Raw genomic sequence first — 21898 nt, 5'->3', positions numbered from 1 at the left:
AATGATGACACTACATTAGAAATCTCTGGGCACAATGCCAGTTATCAATTATGACAGATTAAGTGCAGTTGTTTTGCACTACAGAACGAATATCCTTTAATACACATGGAAAAAATAATTATTAGCATTTGACTTTTGTCTCCAGCTACTAAGCAGGCAAGTTGTCTTGAACATAATAAAGTATATAAATAAAATGTAGTTATTATATTGAACTTAATCCCCCCCAAAATAAATTTGTGTTTACTGAGCACTTTTGTAATTTAAATTCATTTAATATTTTAACATATTAGCACACTGCATTGCATATTTTTATAATACAATAATTATACAGACAGGGGGGCAAAAATTGTAATAAATAAAAAATGTAAAGCTTGGAATAGTGCCCAGGGCATTATCAAAGAATATGCCTGGGTTAATGGTGCATTGCTACTTAAATGGAGCAAGAGTTTTAAACCAGTCTTGGTTAAAGTGATACTGACAGCCACTTAAAAAGTTACAATTGCTGTTGTGTTTTAATTTGTATCAGCTTTAAATTCCTTATAAACTAAATATGCATATAAGTTTTTTTGCTTCATAATTATGGTAGCCCGAATTACAGACCCACGGAGCAGCCATGTTTGTTCCCCTCTTCCGGGTTTTAATTTAAATGCCCCCAAGTGAATAAATATGCCCAATCACAAACCTGCAACGCCCCTTCTGCTTTCAGCCGGTGTGTGACAAGCTAAGCTCCGTTGTCTATGTGTAATGGGGTGGGGGAAGGGGCAGGCAGGCACGAGAAAGCTTAAGCTGGTCTGCTATTTAATTCTTCGTGGGAAGAACAGAGAGGGGGCACAGCCCTTTGAAGTAGGCAGGCAACGGAAAGATCAAGCCATGCGATGCTATGCGAGGGAGGGGGAACTTTTTTAAGCAAACGGCAAGCTGAATCCTCCGAGTTTATGATGTAGTCCTTTTGACAGATTGAGAAGCTACAATCGGGCTGCCAGACAGTCGGGTTCAGGATATTCAGTAGGATTTATGTAGAGAAACAGGACTTTTAGGAAAAAAACATGACCTATAGGTAGGTTTGGAAGTAGGTTCATATTTTTATAAGAAATTTTATGGTGTCAGTATCACTTTAAAGAGAATGTAAAAGTTAAAATTGCTAAATGCACCGTTTGCAAGATTGAAGCGGTCACATTTTATTTGTCAGCTTTTCCCCTGCTTGAGCTCTGCGTGCGTTCCCACTGGCCAGCTGGCTGTGACCTTCTGTTACCAGCCGCCAATTAGATTCGTGCAGGCGTGTCTGTCAGTCCGTGCAGAGCGCTCACCTAGAGGCGCACACAGTAAGAGGCATGCTTGCACTATTCTTATTGGTAGTTGGGAAAAGCAGGAAATAGGAGCCACCTGCTGATTAAGTTCAGAGTGGATATGCACAGACTGAAATTATTTCCCAGATGAGCAAAATTCGAGCGATTCAGAGAATGCATTTAACAATTATTAAGTTTTGCCTTTACATCCCCTTTAAGAGCAGAACAAGACCTTAAGGTATGCAGAAGTGTTGCTTGTAGAATTGGACTAATTTGATCATTTGGCCCTGACTGAATGAGCATAGGGGCCTCGGACCAAAGACTGCTTCAATGAGGTGACGTGGCCCCCAATCCGACGACAAACCTGCCTTATCGACACCTGGCCAAGCTTAGATCAGGGAGGCCTGTCAGGGTGCCCCATACCTGGGCAGAGAAGCTACCAACTCTGAAGGACTCGAATTGGCAACTTAAAGCTGCCCATGTATGGCCACCTATGGCCCACTGGGTATGAGTCATATCTTCCAAGTAACTTCTCCATCCCTTCTGACTTATTATAGATTTGAAAGGGATTTCCTCATTACAGAAAAAAAGCAATGCTACTTACTTAGTGTCATGCATACTTATCATATCTAAGCCATTGCTCCCTTTCTTCTGACAAACACTCTTTATTGTTTAATTCCAGCAGTGACCAACTGGTATGAGGGGAATAGTCTGGCCAACACTGGGAATATTTGGCTGTGGCAGAGGGATAGCTGGATTAATATGTATTAATACGAATCCATATGTATTACTTCCTCTCCCTCTTAGAATGTAAGCTCTTGCGAGCAGGGCCCTCCCCCTAACAATATCCAATAGTAACTGTGAATAATTTTTGGAAATTTTTTTGTCTGTATATGTTAACTGTTTCATCTTGTATTTGTATCCCTTAGCTCTGAAAAGCGCTGCATGAAATTAAGGCATTATCAAATATTAATAATAATTCTGGTAAACTGTTTATCTGTATACGTAGAATATAAAGACCCATACTCTGTATGTGCTGTGAGAGACAATGGTGTAATACTACAAATATTATTAATAACAATAATGGTTTTCCTATTGCACCCTGTGACTAATATAAAATGCAATAAGTAAAATGGACAACTGAGACTTTTACAAATATCTAAAGTATGACTAACAAAACTACCTAAAAGTAAGAAAACTTTACCATAACTTTACTCATATAGCCAGGGATAGGTTTGCTTGATTTTAGCTAGCCAGTAATTCAGCTCTGCAAGGGCAATAACACAGTCAGCCTAAGGGGTTTGAGCTCAGCAATATTTTTGCCACACTCACCCTCCCTCCCAAAACAAAGTGTATTTCAACAAAGCTATAAAACAGCTTTAAATAAAATAAAAAGTAGACTCTGCAAAAACAGAGAAACATGCCAGCTTTTATAATTTACACCAAATAGTTTAAAAGCCCTTTGTTACCTTGCCAACTGTAGTGAAAATAAGCCTTGCATTAAGGTGGAAATGGATTTCAGTAAATCAATGTCAATTAATAAAACTACTATAGCAAGTAATGAACAGATGCATCTTTAAAAGGCCATAACGTGGGACATATTACAATGGCACACATAGATAAAATAATGGGTAAAAATTATTTCCTTTGAAACACTAACAGCAAAGCCTGAAGTCATTATATTTTTGTAAAGCAGTAATTTTAATGAAGCAGATCTTTAGAACTAGTGATATGGGTTGCTCATTAGTCGAAAAGAAATTCCCCCTGCTGAAACGGAAGAATATAATGACCAGAATCTTTTTAGCCATAGGTATTCAAAAACCTGTATGATTGCTAAAAAGCATGCCTGAAGAAAAACATATTTCTAAAGATTGTGTACCTTAAAGGATCTGGAGAAAGTCATTATGTTAAGAGATAGTGATAAATGTAGATTCAAAGAAGGAACAGTCTGAAGGAACCTTGTCATTAACTAACAAAGTTGTTAAAACTTTGTGTAGACTGTCCTCAATATTAAAAGTAAAAGTTTTATAAATGCCAGAAGGGAAAGCTAAATGGCAACAGGAATGTTAAAACTGAAGATGCTGTGGGGGGGGGGGGGATTTATAAACACTGGACAAATTTGAACCTGTGTAGTTACCCATGGCAACCAATCAGATGTTTAATTTCATGTTTCTACTTGCAGCAGGCTCAAAAACCCTGATTGGTTGCTATGGGTTACCACTAAGGTGCAAAACTGCCCAGTGTTTATATATATGCTTAAGTACAGAAATATTTCCACTGTAAATAGAATTCTTTTTAATACTGTGTAAAACGGTTTAGATAATGGGATACCCTGCACTCTCCAGATGTAGACCCTCCCCAGCAGAGCATGTGTTACATGTTATTCAAATCAGAGGACACTTCTATGGAATCCAGCTAGGGTGCATTGATTGCATTTAACTAAAGTACAGTGAATCCCAGCAAATACCATTTATGAATGTATTCCCTAAATTTACAGAATGTCTAGAAGAAATAATATTTTATCTAAATTGTTAAGTTTCAAGTACAGAAAGTCCTTCTTAAACTCCCCCTGAAGGACCCATTTAATATTCTGTTCAACAACTGCCCATATAAACAGATCCTTTTTAGTGTGTCTGGCAGCATAAACAGAGAATTATGGGCAAGAACAGAATTGATAGATGCACAGTTGCCTACCTGCACATCATCCTATTCCGGGCATTAGATATAATTGCCTAATCTAGCCAACACAATGTACAACAAATCCAATCAGTGAAAACTAAGGCAGAAAGAAAGTGTCAAACAGTTAATGGCTAAAGCAGAAAGGCTCATGTCAAGGCATACACAGTCTTGTAAGTCTGCACACACCTAGGGGCACATTTACTAAGCAATTATGAGATAAAGTCGGATTTTTTCTTACGTCTAGATAATTTTGAGATTTACAAGTGGGTTTTTACCAGAACTCGTTTTTTTTCGTTATTATTCCAAGAAAAATGCAAGTTTTTCTAAAATAACTCACATAATTTGGGATTTGTTAATGTTCAGTTAACTTTTTTTTGTAAAATAAAAATTTGACAGGTTTGATCTGTTGAGTACCATTGAGTCCTGTAGAGGCTTAGAATAGCAGAGGAATAGAATAGTCAGTGACAGCCTGCCCTTAAAGGACAAGTTAAACCCCTCATTGTTTTCAGTTTCACCCAGCTTCAAAGGGAAACTTAATCCCCTCATTCTTTTCAGTTTCACACCTTTCAAGGGAAAAGTAATTTCATCATTGTTTTCAGTTTCACCCAGCTTCAACTGAAACACATTATTGTCTTCCAAGTGTGCCAATGCTTCCAAAATGGCTGCTGGAGCCATTCCTGTGTGGGGAAAAATGAAAAGGATTCATGGAAAATTAATGTCCGTTTAAACTCAAAAAAATTTGGCATTTCCAGGATGTAAACTCGAAATTTTCATACAGCCGATAAAAGCATTTTCGGGACATTTTAGAACATCAGAAATTATTGTGGTTACTCTGAATTTTTACCATATCGTGTTTAGTAAATGTGCCCCCTTAGTGTTAAAATCTTCTTATGACCCAATCACATATGCCCAAACTCTTGTTTATGTCCCTTAATGCCAAGTCAAGGTATTCTGCACAAAATTCCTAACAGATGCAAAAATTTTTTTTTTACCTTCCAAGAGATTTCTTAATGTGGTCTCTAAAATTCAAAGATCTAGCATGACAGTCAGAGTCAACTCTTGCGTCCATTTTAATAATCACATCTAAAATTACACTTCTAGCACTTAATTATTCTCATTGTTTATCTTAAGGGGCTTCAATAACCAGTCATTGGTTGTCAGCACCAATATAATTGTGGAGGTGTTACAATTTGTTTAATTGGACAAACGAGCAGTGATGAGGCAGTGCAACGATAAAAGGATTTACATACACGTATATCAATGGTTCTTATCCCTAAACATGAATTTCTGTATTTAATACACGAGCCTATACAAACCTTTACTGGCTTTATCGACAGTCTGCACATCTTCAACAAATATCTTGATATCAGGAAACCTTTTGTCACATATATCGGCTAAAAAATGAAGGAGTGTTGTATTCTGATCTGCAGATTTTGTATCTTTTAGCTGAAAAAAACCCAAAAAAGAATAAATGCAGTTTTTAATTTTTTTACCCATAAAAATGACACAATCAAAACTAATGATTATAAAATCCAATATTTACTCATGTTCTAGAGCACTAAGGGTACTCATTCAGAGAGCAATTGCATCAGGATACTTTTATCACTTGCTATATGCCCCTCATGCTCCTTAACTTACACGTCTGAGCCGTAAGCAAATGGGATGTGTATGTGCCTCCACCATCCCATCCCCTATGAATACAACTCTGCCAAAAGCATGCAGAGCTGTATACAGTGGTGTGAAAAACTATTTGCCCCCTTCCTGATTTCTTATTCTTTTGCATGTTTGTCACACTTAAATGTTTCTGCTCATCAAAAACCGTTAACTATTAGTCAAAGATAACACAATTGAACACAAAATGCAGTTTTTAAATGAAGGTTTACGTTATTAAGGGAGAAAAAAAACTCCAAATCTACATGGCCCTGTGTGAAAAAGTAATTGCCCCCCTTGTTAAAAAATAACTTAACTGTGGTTTATCAATTTCAATTTTCAATTTCAATATCAATTTCTGTAGTCACCCCCAGGCCTGATTACTGCCACACCTGTTTCAATCATGAAATCACTTAAATAGGAGCTACCTGACACAGAGAAGTAGACCAAAAGCACCTCAAAAGCTAGACATCTTGCCAAGATCCAAAGAAATTCAGGAACAAATGAGAACAAAAGTAATTGAGATCTATCAGTCTGGTAAAGGTTATAAAGCCATTTCTAAAGCTTTGGGACTCCAGCGAACCACAGTGAGAGCCATTATCCACAAATGGCAAAAACATGGAACAGTGGTGAACCTTCCCAGGAGTGGCCGGCCGACCAAAATTACCCCAAGAGCGCAGAGACAACTCATCCGAGAGGCCACAAAAGACCCCAGGACAACATCTAAAGAACTGCAGGCCTCACTTGCCTCAATTAAGGTCAGAGTTCACGACTCCACCATAAGAAAGAGACTGGGCAAAAACGGCCTGCATGGCAGATTTCCAAGGCGCAAACCACTTTTAAGCAAAAAGAACATTAAGGCTCGTCTCAATTTTGCTAAAAAACATCTCAATGATTGCCAAGACTTTTGGGAAAATACCTTGTGGACCGACAAGACAAAAGTTGAACTTTTTTGAAGGTGCGTGTCCCGTTACATCTGGCGTAAAAGTAACACAGCATTTCAGAAAAAGAACATCATACCAACAGTAAAATATGGTGGTGGTAATGTGATGGTCTGGGGTTGTTTTGCTGCTTCAGGACCTGGAAGGCTTGCTGTGATAGATGGAACCATGAATTCTACTGTCTACCAAAAAATCCTGAAGGAGAATGTCCGGCCATCTGTTCGTCAACTCAAGCTGAAGCGATCTTGGGTGCTGCAGCAGGACAATGACCCAAAACACACCAGCAAATCCACCTCTGAATGGCTGAAGAAAAACAAAATGAAGACTTTGGAGTGGCCTAGTCAAAGTCCTGACCTGAATCCTATTGAGATGTTGTGGCATGACCTTAAAAAGGCAGTTCATGCTAGAAAACCTTCAAATAAAGCTGAATTACAACAATTCTGCAAAGATGAGTGGGCCAAAATTCCTCCAGAGCGATGTAAAAGACTCGTTGCAAGTTATCGCAAACGCTTGATTGCAGTTATTGCTGCTAAGGGTGGCCCAACCAGTTATTAGGTTCAGGGGGCAAATACTTTTTCACACAGGGCCATGTAGGTTTGGATTTTTTTTCTCCCTAAATAATAAAAACCCTCATTTAAAAACTGCATTTTGTGTTTACTTGTGTTATCTTTGACTAATAGTTAAATGTGTTTGATGATCAGAAACATTTTGTGTGACAAACATGCAAAAGAATAAGAAATCAGGAAGGGGGCAAATAGTTTTTCACACCACTGTACATAGGCAAGTGCAGATTCATGTGCTCCAATCTGAAGCCCATTTGCGACAAACATAGTGGATTGCATCAGTTTTTTTTGCATTTTTCCCTCTTGTCCTGCCAAAAGTAAATTAGCCCTTTTTCCAAAATTTTAAAGCAAAAAATACCATAAGTAATACTGATCAAGCTAGCTATCTAGGGTGGGGAAAACAAGAATCTCAAAAGGAAAACAAGGTACAGTTAAATAAACTTTATGCAACCAGGAAAAGGGTGAATACATAATCTTTTATAAAAATGCAAAATATTTATCTTCAATGAAAAGAAGGGAAGCAAAGACTCTAGGGCTCCAAATGTGTTAAAAATCACACATGATTTTTTTTCCATAGCTCTGAACCTGTCTGTGTGAAATGTTTTTGAATCAGCAGAGTTTAACAGCAACTCAAAAATTTGTACTGAGAGTGCTGGATTTAAATTTAGTGTAGTCTCGTTTTATATGTTTATCTAAAGTACACATATACTAAGTTACTTGTTAGTGTTTATTTAATAAGTAGTAACACTTTATAACTCTACAACTGATCCCATCAGTATTTCTCTTAGGGGCAGATTTATTATGCAGTGTTAAAATGGTGACAAAATTACCCGCAACTTTGCCAGGCTTCGCCACGGTGTAATTTTTTTTTACACATTTTTTTCTTCTGCTGGAACTTGCGTAAAATAACGGCGTAAAATCTGCCATTCAGACAGCGAACTTCACCATTTATTTTACACAGCCTTTTACACCATTTACTTGGCGAATTTTGTTTTACACAAAAATCTATACACAAAATACTGTTCATTTAGTTCAAGATTGTCATACCCTCACAAAGATGAGCCTGAGACAGGGCCGGAACTAGGGGTAGGCAGAAGAGGCAGCTGCCTAGGGCCAAACGATTGGGGGGCACCAGGCAGGTACCTCTCCTGCCTACCCCTAGTGCTACTTTGTCATTGCCTCCGCTGCTTGTCATTAGCGGTGGAGGCAATGACCGATCTAATCGTACCGCCCCCCTGCCCTCCTCCTTTGCTTTGGCGCGCATGCGCCGTTCAGGGGCGGGGAGGTGGGAGGAGTTGGCCGACCGGGTTGCCTAGGGCGCCCGGTCGGCTTGGCCCGCCCGTGGCCTGAGAAGCAATATTGTGTTTGTGTGTTGGTCCATATGTTTTGGCTTTTAATAGATTTCCCTTCATTTGAAAATATGCGCGTATTTGACACAATGTCAGTGTAGTAGAAATATGCCAGCATATAAACTTATGTGTTTGTTGAAAAGGCTCACTACACAATTCAGTCACATGCCTGACTGCCTGAAGTGTACTAGATAATTGTCAGTACTGAATAAGTCACAAGTACTGACATAACTTAGGTGGATGAGAGTCCTCAAGAGTACAATTGAGCATAATATGCTCAAGACTTTGAACTGGACATTTTGGACATAGATCCAACAACGGAAGTCTGTGGATACAATAGTCACTGTCCAATGTAAGTACACACATCTTAATTATGTGAAAAACATTTTATAAGCTTTTTTTTTTAGGAAACAATGAGTGCAAAAGTAGTGATGAGCAAATTTTTTTTTGTCGGGCATGGATTTGCAGCGAATTTGCGGCGAACTGTTTCATGAAGCATCCACGAAAATTAGGAGCGAAAAAAAGTTGCATCAAAATAGGTGTGGTCACAAATGAAAATTCTTGCAACAAACGTGTTTTGTGGATTTTTCGCCATTTCACAAATTTTCTGACAAAGCTAAACGGGACAGATTCGAGGAAGCATATGAATTTAAGGGGGTGATGGGAATGATGGTTGATATCCCCGTAGTGAGCACCAAGCATTTGGGTTTTTGCTGCGCTACCACCATTAAGGTGGACATGATCTTAAATGCTCATGTGGGTGTGGTTTGAAGTGGGTTCAGTTTAAAAAAGGGGAGTGGTCAAAACTGCCTTCCATTAGTGGCCCTCCACTATATATTATAGAGAAATTCCGGCCCTCAGCACCACATTAGTTGGACAGCACTGTTCTAAATAGTTATTTTATATGTTAAATTTATACAGCAAGTTATTGTACCTCACTGTGGAATATGTTGACATTTTATAATTCTGCGTTAATAAATAATGATAATAATAACAGTCTTAAAGTCTAAAGTCTTAGAGCTGCCATTCCTATAGTAAATATTGGCTATATTTTGTGTGGCTTTATGCTGTAGACGAAACATCTGATGCTTGAAATATCATCATCAATAGCAGCAATGGAAATAAAAATAAATTTACACAAAACATACACTGGATATATATATATTTTTTTTTTTTTTAATTTTCTTGAACGTTTACTGCGAAAATTATTAATACATATGTTTAAAAAAAATGATATAATTAGATATGTTGCTCAATACAAAAGGTAACCAAAATGTTTGCAGTTTATAGAAAGATAATGTAAGAAACAGTTAATTTGGTTGGTCATTTCTGTTGAGAGCAGTACTTTTTACATAGCTGTAATTGTTAATTGCACCCAGGCATTTTCTCATTCTAAAGTGAATACTCCTGTCTGGACTTTATAATGTAAAGGGGAATGTACCCCTCTATAAGGACATACATAATTAATAGTAATTGAGCTCTGCGATTATATAAAAGCATGAGGAAACAGGCTGAGTGCTATTTTAAAGCTACTGCCAGATGTAGCAGATTCTGCAGTCCAAAAATCTTCCCCTATTCCTTGAGATGCTTCTTAATGTGCCTGTACCCGCAGCCATAGTGTCGACCTGGGTAAACACGGGTGACCCACAGTCACAAGGATTGTTTTCTGTGTGAAATTGCATACTTGAGCAGTTTCGCACCAAAATCTGTTCTGTTTTCTGCACCCGGCCCAACGCAGAGGCTCCAGGCATAGGCATATTGAGAAACTTTTTGGAGTGTATGGGAGAATTCTCTGCCTAAGTTTATCTGAAGGCCAAGAATCCACCTTCTCTGGCAGGAGCCTAAGGGCTCTGGCACACGCGAGTCTTTTTCGGCGATTTGCGCGAAATCGCGCCGCCGCGTGTGCCATCCCGCCGGCGACTTACATGTTCGCCGGTGGGATGGCAGGGGGAAGGCAACTCGGGGAGATTAGTCGCCCGCGAACAGGGAGTTTTGCCGCGGGCGACTAATCTCCCCGTGTGCCAGAGCCCTAACAGTCTAAAGAGCGAAACAAGGCAAACAATGTAAAAATATCTTTGTTAAAGTAGGGTCATTTGTATTTTGCCAACAATATGATTGGTTTTAAACAAGCATATTGTTAAAGGATCTCCTGTGAACTGAACTATCAATATCCAAGTATTTACTCATTATGCAATTTACAATAATTTTACAATATTTACCTTATGCTATGTACAATAGCAAATCGTATATTACAGATCTATGAAAACTCTACTTCGCTCTACTCAGTTACAAATACAATTCCAATCCAATGAATCTAGAGGTTAAAGGCTCAAACCAAAGTATTTGTTCTATTTACTTATTCCAAAAAGTAACAGGCTCTGTGAGATGGTGGGGTAAAAACAAATGTACTTGGGCTTTTGAGATTAGGGGTTAAAGCAAATACATTAAAGACATTTGGAGAGTAATATCTAGATTTGAGGCATTTTATTTTCATAGCCTTAATTGTATTAAAAAAATTCTAAAGGTTATAAAATACTTTATAAAAAAAAAAAATGTTTGTATAGAACAGCGGTTGACTGAAAAGCTTCATAGTTCTTTTATAACATATATTGAGGGTTCTGACAGTGATGACCACAGTTTCTGTTAGGATACAACTTTTTAACAGAACTCAAGAGAAAAGCAACATGCCTTGTAGCAGCAGTAACATAGATGAAAGCTTTTATTTCAATAGCCTGATAAAATGAACAAATCTGCAAAGTACAAAAGTTCAAATTATAATGAAGTGGATGGGATTTTAACTCTGTGAAATGTCTGCCTTTTATATTTTTAAGCTTATGATGGTCCATGGCTTTTGTTGGGCTGTTAATGAGGAAGATGTCAGCAACGGGCCACCAACCAAGCCATCCCACAGAGATAATATGGACAATAAAAAAAAGCTATGTGTTCTTATAAAAAATCATACTCTCCAATGTTTTACATTTTTCCATTCCAGCTTTTGACAAATGTTAGCCTTAAAAACAAAGAAGCACTAAGTGGTTGAAACATTCTTCCACATTATTCTATTTTATTGCAATTCAGTAAAAATTTTACAAATTCAAACTGTAAGAATGTTTGCCATTAGGATTCATATACATTGTCTTACCTGACACAAAACATTTATTGCTATCTAAGTATTAAGCTTTTCTTGTTAAGCCTGAATGGATCGGACACTTTAAATTGGAGTCACATGTTTGGTTGCATTGGAAGTTGGTTTGCAAACTTTGTTAAACATACTTCTTTCCTGTTCTCTTTATATGACCAATCAGAGACACTGAGCTTCAGGAAATAGGGTTTTGTAGGGAATTTATTCTAAGCTAGTATAATAGCTTTTAACAGGCCACTATATCTTCAAATTGTCTTGCAAAAGTCTGCAAAAGAGTGAAATAAAGTGTGGAATGCCCCAGTTAAGTATTCCCTTGCATATGACTTTTTTAGGTTTACCATTTGTCCCTAAAAATCCCATACAAATGAATATAGATGTTACTCTCTGGTTACCTGTATAAATATTGCACCATTATGTAGGGGATCATATAAAGTCCTTTTTAGATACAAAAAAAGAAGAGACTGAACAATTCACATTCCTCTGCCTGTTTCAATAGTAATTATGGAGTAATTGGAACATTTTATAAGCTATAAAGAAATGTTATATCAGATGAGCATGTCTATGAGAATACATCACCGTCTGTATATGATGCATATTTTATCTTTAAATGCAATGAAGACCTATACAACACAGAAATAAAAATCAGAGCAGTGAAGAAAAGGGCTTGAATTACAATGCCCTAACAATAGTTCTCTAAACACATTTTATGCTTTGAAGCTGAATGTGGAGCAACCAAGTAATAGGCAGGGAATTTCTGAAGCATACTAAACATGTGAAAAGATGTAATATGCAACTGGAAAGAAATATTTATACATACATTACAAAATACTTAGCTAATTTTTCTGTCAATTTTACTGACAATCACAAAAGTATTTTTGAATCAACACTGCTGCAGATATTTTTGTGGCATCTTGTTTTGGCAGTTTTGGCAATTTTGCCTCAGAAAATAAACTGCAATAAAATGTTACTAGGAAATGTTGGTGACGAATAAGTGGCATATACTTACTATTACCTCAGGATGATGAGGTCCAGGTTCTGAAGTGATAATTACTTGTGGTCACTAACTTGTTATGGTCAACTTGACCTTGCATGCACTCTCAGAAAATAAAAATAAACTGCAATAAACTGCTACTAGGAAATGTTGGTGACAAATAGCTGGCATATAGTTACTATTACCTCAGGATGATGAGGTCCAAGTTCTGAAGTGATAATTACTTGAGGTCACTAACTTGTTATGGTCAGCTTGACCTTGCATGCACAACTTTACTATGCTCAGCACACAGAAAAAGGTAAAGTAAGCAAATCTCAGTATTTTTGAAGCATGCTAGCTCTCATCTACCTTTGGGTCCAAATGACAACCCAAATTGTCCAATGATTAAGCTATGAGTTGGCAGTCTTACTAATGCTGTCAAAAATTTGAATGCTTTCAAAATTAGGCTTCATGAATATCCCATTTTATTAATCATTTTAATAAGCATTACATTTTATATTAAAATAACTGTTATTTAATTTATTGAATTTAAAGGAGAAGGAAAGGCTAATAAAGAGTTAATCTCAAGCTGCAGGAATACCTTCAGTTCTCTCAATAGTGTCCTAAAGTCTCCCCATATATCTCCCGTTCAGATGATCAGACGCCTCATAGGAAAAAAACAAAACACTGAGCTGTGTAAAGAAAGTTCCCATAATGCCTCACTCCTGCACCAAGACCGGTGTACATGCTCAGTGTGTAAGACTATGAGGAGGCTTCCTGCTGAATGGCTCAGATCACACATTCTTAAGGAGGGGGAGGGAGTTCTTAGCATTCTTGAGGGAAGGGGGAGCAGGAGAGGGGAGAGAGCAGAGAGCTGCATGTCTCTGGCACAGGAAAACAAACAGACAAGAAATCCTGTTTCTTTTTCTTTTGAAACTCAGTGCAGCATTTCTGTAAGTGCCTATGGCTGTATTTAGATAGACCTTTCTGATAAAGCTTACTTAGCGTTTACCTTTCCTTCTCCTTTAAAATAAATAGCTAAAATTATTTTTAAAAAGCATAACTCACTTTGCAGAGGGAACTGAGGCAAAATCCAAAGGTTTGTGCATTCCGAGATCCAGCGTTCATGTAGTTTCCTATAAGAAGCACTATCTCCAGTAGTTTTCCGAAGCTTTTGCTTTTCTTTATCTCCTCACATGCTTCACTGACAGCCATAATATCTGGTTTGATGTTGTTTACTTGCTCCTCAAATTGAAGACGAAATAGAATAGCGTTGAGACGTGGAATGAGCTTCTTCACACTGCTCATCTGATTAAAGAAAGGAATATAGTTTATGAAGAAGCAATATAATAATTTGCTGCTTTAAACCATTTGCTTCAAGTCGGACTTTCAAAATAGCAGTTCTTTAGTATGAGATGTAATTATGAAAAATGTTTATTTTTTTGTGCAACTCATTTTACTTTAGATCTACACAACTTAATCTCAATCATAGCAATTTTATTCAGAGACAGTGCTGCTCAGCATAAAAGGTAGACAAAACTACTTACACACTGGGCCAAAAACTTCATCTCGACTCATTCTTTTTGAAACCTACTGGCTAGGAAGCCGACACACTACCCTATTGGTCATCCAAGCCTGGCACTGCCAACATGAATGAGTATGCTGTTCACTTTTGGGTCTAAATTTATAACATATCCTATATCATTGTAGCTTTTTATTTTATAAGAAACTACAAACATTCCTTAAACATAAAGTTTAAACAAAAATAAAAACAAAAAGGTTATAATAGCTCAGCTGGACTTCTCACCATTAAAACAACGCATTCTTACAGCAGAGACCTACTTTTTTATGACTGTTATCTGTAAAATAGGACATTGTAGCATACTGTATTTTTTTCATTACAATTTAAACTTATTATCGTCAAGAGTTGACTCCAAGTCAGACTCCCCAGCTCTGGCACTGTGTATGTTTACCCACTGGAGATTTACTTTATTGCCAGTAAGAAAGCATTCTGGGGCAATTGGTCAACTGCGGTAAAATTAACCATGGCCAACAAATCTCCCCATGTGCCTAAAGCTCTGACACAGGCTACCATATAGTGTTATGAGCACTTTTAAATATATCCAAGGTATTGGGGTCAGTTAAGTGCTATCACAGTAAATCGTATTGTCATTGTTCTACATTCTTGCAAAAAACATTGGAATTTAATGAGCCAGATAGAGGCCAGTAAAAGATTAAGCAGTGACTTTAGATGCTTATTTAAGACAATGATACTACTGTGAAATGTAAGGCACCCCCAATGTAATAACTAGATCATAGTTAAAAGCAATATGAACATCAGAGTCATGGTAGAATTATTCTGGAGAATCCTTTTGCATTTATAATCAAGTTTTTTTTATTTTGAAGAGTTAGGGACACAAAAGGAAGGTTTACATACCCTTCAAGGTATATCAAAGACCTATGGTGAAAAAATAGGAAGATGCAGACTTTACTAAAGAACAATGTGTCTGCAGTGCCCTATTTCCTGCAATCTGGGGAAAGAGAAGTGAATCTTTACTGGACATACTATTTCACAAAGGCCTCTTTAAAAACTCACATCACTTTATATAAGGTCATTGCTTCTCTTGGGACTAGTTTGATAACTGGAGTTTCAATAACTCTGTTATACCTTCAAAGCATTCAGCTAAACATAAATATTTGTAAAATAATAAAAGTCTGTCACAATTTAATTTATAGTAATATAAATAATTTAAATATCTATTCCCCTTCTGTCTGAGTTTAGAATAGCTCACAGTTCAGCAATATTAAATGCAACCAGGAAATGACTCTAGATTTTTTGCTTTACTTTGAAAAAGCAAGAAACCTGTAAAAAGAAATAATATTCTTGTTCAGGATTACCTACAGAACAGTTATGACTAATTTATTAAGGCTCATTTTTGTACATTTCCCAGTTATAATGACAGTTTTTAGAAATCCAGCTGTACATAAATTCTATTCATTGTGACCTTTTAGCTGAAAACCATTTATGGGAATTAGCACAGATAATACTGTATATCTCAACACCTTTTATCTCAGAGCTATAAAAAGCTGTCTAATATTGGAGTGGATTTACATCTCCTTCATCCTCTATTAAACCAATTCAGTTTGATCGAGCCACAAATGCAATTTTACCATCCTGCAATTTCTCTTAAATAGGGAATTTAATATCCAGTAACATTAAAACTGAAATAAAGATAAGCAAAAAATACTCACCACAACACCAAACTGTTCTGGTTCAGATAAACTGAGGTATTCACTTTTTAAGTTCGCCAGTGAATTAAGCTGAGTTTGGGCAGGCATATTTTTTATTAGATTCTGTTTAATAAAGCAAAACAGGTATTATTAGGGGACAAAACTTAATTGGCCCACAATAATGACTTATTTAAATTAACCTACTTCCTACATTATTATTTAAGGTAACACTTAATTTTTACTTACTCAAAATGAAACTACTTTGTTTTTCATAGTTAATAGGGGACTTAGGGAATGAAAGAGCAGTGTGGCCAGTCCACAGCTTTTGGCCAAGATGCTGGAGAGGACAGCTCTGAGGTGGATAAGGTAATCTGTCACAAGGACCCCACATAATGAACTGTCTTGTTGTCTGCCTGGTGTTAGGGGACAGCATGCAGAAGAGCAAGTAGACCGATTATTGGGAGGGGCTGGGGAAACCCTGGCGGCTCTGCTACCAATGAAAATATTGGGGGGGGGTAGTCCTTAAGAATGTTATGCGACACACTATGGGGTATAATTATCATGCTGTGTAAAAAGTGGAGTGAAGCATTTTTGTTAAAAAACCCGAGGCTGATGACTTCTAAGGTAATTATTACCTGTGACATGAAACGTTAAGAAGGCAGCAGGAGCTTGGGAGATTCATGCGTGGCTGAAAGATTGGTGTAGGGAGGAGGGATTTGGGTTTTTGAAGAACTGGCTGATTTTTTCAATCAACAGGCTCTTTGCCAGAGATGGGCTGCACCTCAGTGATGATGATGCAGCTGCTTTGGGTAGAGAATGTCTAGAAGGTTGTAGGAGATTTTAAACTAGGAATATTGGGAGGTATGGTGCAGAAAGTAGGTTAGATAAGTTTTTGGGCATAGTAAGGGGAGGTAGAGATTGATAGTCATAATAATGGGGGGTTTTAATTACCCATATATTAAGTGGAAATTAGTATTGCCAGGACATTTAATGGAAATGTGATAAACTTGTTGCATGACATTTTCAAATAAATTCATAGTGCTTGTATTTTGTAGCCACTATGTCATTTGTTTTGAAAAAATTTGAACAATTTGATTAAAATGGAGTCTGTAAGAGATGGCCTTCTTGTAATTTGAAGCTTTCTGGATAATGGTTCATATACTTGTATATATAATCTTTTGGGTTTAAATAGGAAACATAATATTATATGATACATCATATATTGTCACATTTTGTAGAGCTTTCTGGGTAAGGGATTTTTGGAGTATAGATCCGAAGTCAATATATTACTTTTTTTTTTTACTATATTTTAAGCTTCTCTAACTATAACGGAAAAAAAATCTCTTCATGACAGAAAAGCACAGCATGTGAGTTACGACTTTAGCCAGGCAGCGTAAGGCTAATTTATGATTGGCTGTCCTATTGTTAAATGCGCTGATGAAGCATAAATAGTTCACATCATGTGCATGCATGACTGTTCCATTTATTCAAGAGGAGTTCTTGCTTGTCAGAACAGTGCCCAGACAACATTTATTCTATTTCTACTGACTCATACATGGCTGCCAGATAATAAATGGGATTATGCATTGTCACAATCTACAAACTATAATAAATGTATTACTAGTGGCGATGCATAGAATTATTAATACCTCATTACACTGTACATTATTTTTGTTTTGTTAATTCACATACACTATGCTATGGCTGTTAAGGTGCAAAACCTATTCACATAGTTTATGAGCATGTATAACACCATGCCTTGTTTCATTCGAAAGCGCATATAGTAGACTTATTTTTATAGAAATACCACCTGAGAGAAACTGAAATTTCTACAGTCAACACGTGCAGACATAAAAAGAAATATGGTAATTGCAAACACATACTGTGGAACTGTTTAATATTAGATCTAATTTTGTGAGAGCATAAATATTATGAATAGGAGGTATTATATGCCTGGACCAATACAATTGTCTCCTGGATATTCTATTTTCTAATTATTTTTAATTGATATAATGTAAATACTTTTTATTAGGTGTAGTTGCTCAGTGAATTTTGTTGTTTATTGTACCTGAACCATGGATTCTGACAACTGTGTTTCATCAATTTCCAAAATAATTTTCTTTATTTCTTCATAAGGTAATCGATATGACCCTAAGAAGATAGCTGGGAGCAAAAAATAAACAAACAAATGAATAAATCATACAGAATCTTTACAGCACAGATTTTATGTATGCTGGTAGCACGAGAAATTTTTAAGTAAAGACAATTCAAAGAATGTGTTGAATAAGTGTGTACAGGTTTGTAAAACAAAAGGAAAATATCTAATTTAGTCCCCTATTTATCAAAGTTTTTTTTTAATTTGTCTATTAATTTTAGGTGATCAAGGAGCCCAGTATAAAATTCCAGGAAAAAAAAAAAGTTTTTTACACTCTTTAAAAGTAACTAGGTGTTAGCTGGTACAAAATAATGATATTAAATAAAGTGATCAGGTGATGATCAGGAAAATACCTTTATAAATAGGGTTACCAGTTCTTTTAAAATGTATGATTTCAAGGATAACGATACTATGCCTGATGCAAAATAAGAGTAAAGATAGCGATGCTAATTACTTATGGAAAAATACACAGCTTTATAAATAAGCAATATATTTTTATCTTGCAGAAATAATTTTGCACACCTAAAAATAGGCAAAAGATGACCGTCAATGGAAAGTAACCAACAGATATTCTGATGGTTTAATCACAGCAACTGCAATTAGAGTGCGATAGTTTAGACCAACTGAAAAGTTGCTCAAACTTGAGCATTATATAACAAACGTTAACCACCCCTTTAACAGTGGCCAAGAAAAGAAAATATGTATTACAGTATTTTGGACTCAGAAGGTATTTTTATTGCACATGAAAGTGTTTTTATGGCAAATAAAAAAACAAAATTAAGCAACTGGTGCAAAAAAGGTGCTTGTTAATGATTACTTGGTTTATTTTAACCATTCATATTAAGTTGAAAAACAATTTTTCCAAACTAGTTTGCTAAAAATAGGTCTATATAGGTGCCTGTATGTATACGTACAGAGGTTCTGTGCTATTTTTGGTTCCAATACTTTAAGCTCTTTGATCCTTTTTTTTATAGCCATCTTTTCTTCAGCAGCATCATCTTTCACAACTGTCGGAAAAACAGTATTGTGAACAAGTGTCAGACAAACAAATACAAAACCACACAGTATTTGATATGAGTAAATACCTTATTTTCTGCAGCTTAAAATAAGTTAATAGTTGGCAATTACTGGAGAGATTCAAAGACAAGTAACACAAAAAAGGTTATCTGTACTGACAAATTATTTTTGTTTTTCCTCCTCTGCAATTGAGTTTAATTTTTCAGAGTTGCTCTGTTGTAGATGTGTAATATAGAGCAACTGCTGCTACATAAACATACACAAACCGCTCTGAAAGGTAAAGTAAGAGAGGGCATCTTTCTGGCACTGCTTTTTCATGTGTTGTGGGAATACCTCCTTATCCAAAGTAGTTTAAAGTCGTAGATGAAATCCTACTAGCAATCACTCATGCTTTAGCCTTATTAGGAATAAAAAGTGATGCTATTATCAACAATATGCTTACAGTAATCCACCAGATTATTTTTGCAATCCAAACTAATTGCCAGAAACTGGAAACATTCCCTACCTCCTAATGCTAATCAACTAGTGGCTGATATCTCCTCAAATATGTTAGCACACTGATACTAAAGCTGGCCATATACACACCAATGATATTGTACGAAACCTCGTTTCGTACGATATTCGGTGTGTGTATGGCGGCTCGGCAAGGTGACTGATACCGCGAAAGGCTGCAGATAACGGTCAACTCATCGATCAGGTGGGTTAAAAGATTTTGATCCGGCACCATTTAAGGTTTCCGAGCAAAATCTACATTCAGGGCTGAATCGGCAGAAGGAGGTAGAATTTCTATTGTTTCTACCTCCATTTCTGACAATTCAGCCCTGAACGTCAGTGGGGGTGGGAACAATCTTGGGAAAGATCGAAGCTGCTTCCCGTATGCCCACCTAAAGGCTGATGTCCCATGGAGAATGATAATTGCCCATGATAAATCTCTGCTCTTGTGAGCAACTAACCACTCTGAAATGCCTTTCCAACATGAACAATAGGAGTCGCCAGTGGAAAGGCCTTCATATCGCTTCAGTTTTTTGCGCGGCTTAAGAAAATCAAAGCGACGTGAAGGCTTTTTCACCAACGATTCCTATTTGTGCCTATGGAAAGGCATTTCAGAGAAGTTAGTCACCACAAGAGCAGAGATTTATCACGGGCGACTAACACGCTGCATGGGACATCAGCCTAAGGGGCAGATTTATTAAGTGTGAAATTAGAGCTCATCACATTTTAGAGCATTCCTATAGGGTTTTTAGAATTGTATTTTAGAATATGTATTTATACATACATTGTATTTATAAATACATGAAAGTTACAGTTATGCAAGCTTCTTAAGTTTAAGAAATAACCATAATTCTAGTAATGCAACTGAGTTCCCAGAGGTTCTTAATTTGACATGCAAGAGGATACCTGATAAAAAGTACAAAGATAGCAGTTTAACATAATACAAACCATTCAGCTAAAACTGTTATAATGCTTGAAGAGGATGCAGACAAACTTACATATTGATAGGGTCCCAATGTTAATACTTCTAAACAATTTAAAGATGTGGTAAACTAAACCTATACACACAAATCCTTTCAGCTAGTGTGAGGACCCTAGTTAAGTGTAAAGGGACCTGCAAGCGACCAAGATTTTAGAGCTTTGAGCTGCCGAAACGGTGTCAGACTACCAACAGAATTATAAATACATTCCTAAGATTCATTGAAAGCTGTTACATGTTTATGCACACATTCTGGTTAGTCTTGTAATTTATCAACTACACATTTAAAGCAGAAAGTGAACACATTAACCTTCTGTGCAGAAAAAGAATCACTGTAATTGTAACTTCAGGCATGGTATAGCCGACTTCATTTTAGAAGCAGTATAATAATATGCCAGTTTAACTATATTCTCAAAGCACAATGGAGCATTTATTTGCTCAATATATATTACATTAATACAATCTACCCAAAAGACATTTTTACACTGTACGTACATCAAATATGTGTAAAACAAGACTTTTGTGTTTAAAAAATTCAGCATCTGCACTGTGGTTTCATGTTTTATAGACTGTACTAAAGCTGCAAGTCAAATGAGGTAATGCTACAGCAACCATAATGCAAAGTGCACCTAAGGATTTATGCAGCTAATATCAACTCTATAGACTAAAAGCAATGTACTATAAAATGTGTTAAGCAAAGAAAGGGAAATCATACAGGAAAGCATAGAGACAAAGACATAAAAACAATGTGCTAACAGCACAATTATAGAACTTACAGAATTCCCTAGGTAATGGTTTGGGCTTTAATTCTTTTGTTAGGAGAGAAAAAAAAAGTTTGAAGTAAGTAAATTTGGGGCACTTTAAAAAACAATTACAATAGTATCTATACCGAATTACAAATTAGCTAATTGTTCTTTAATAATATAAAAACAGTTTTTTTAAGGAATATTCCATAGCTGTTTTAGGTTGATAATAGCCAAAAGTCCATCAAGTTCACTCTATCATATATACCAATAACTATACTAAACTAACTGTAGATCTTAGGAAGCCTGCATTAAGCACGCATTAACTAAAATCGGTTATGAAAACCCTGCCCTCACCATTAAGAACCATTTTAGATGCTTCAAATGAACATTCAGTTCTGCAAGTCTAAGGGCTCTGGCACACGGGGAGATTAGTCGCCCGCGACAAATTTCCCTGTTCGCGGGCGACTAATCTCCCCGAGTTGCCATCAGTTGCCATCCCACCGGCGACAATGTAAGTCGCCGGTGGGGTGGCACACGCGGCAGCGCGATTCCGGCAAATCGCCGAAAATGCCTCGCGAGGCAATTTCGCCGATTTGCCGAAATCGCCTGCACAGTGTGTGCCATCCCACCGGGGAAATTAGTCGCCCGCGAACAGGGAGATTTGTCGCGGGCGACTAATCTCCCCGTGTGCCAGAGCC

The 21898-nt window shown here is 36.8% G+C and overlaps 1 protein-coding gene across 5 annotated transcripts in view; it reads right to left on the bottom strand.

The window, feature by feature from the left end:
* The window catches only part of diaph3 (diaphanous related formin 3), a 261365-nt gene that overhangs the window by 99117 nt on the left and 140350 nt on the right, over nucleotides 1-21898 (bottom strand). For all 5 annotated transcript variants that reach the window (XM_031897113.1, XM_031897114.1, XM_031897115.1 and 2 more), the window contains 5 exons: nucleotides 18881-18973; nucleotides 17880-17974; nucleotides 15833-15934; nucleotides 13649-13888; nucleotides 5282-5411 (listed from right to left, as the gene is read on the bottom strand). In XM_031897113.1, the coding sequence (XP_031752973.1) occupies nucleotides 5282-5411; nucleotides 13649-13888; nucleotides 15833-15934; nucleotides 17880-17974; nucleotides 18881-18973 (660 nt within the window). The remainder of the gene's footprint in view (nucleotides 1-5281; nucleotides 5412-13648; nucleotides 13889-15832; nucleotides 15935-17879; nucleotides 17975-18880; nucleotides 18974-21898) is intronic.

The sequence above is a fragment of the Xenopus tropicalis genome, chromosome 2 (assembly GCF_000004195.4).
Source record: "Xenopus tropicalis strain Nigerian chromosome 2, UCB_Xtro_10.0, whole genome shotgun sequence".
Lineage (NCBI taxonomy): Eukaryota > Metazoa > Chordata > Amphibia > Anura > Pipidae > Xenopus > Xenopus tropicalis.
The sequence above is the reverse complement of the archived record's forward strand: the minus strand, read 5'-3'. Positions and strand labels throughout refer to the sequence as shown.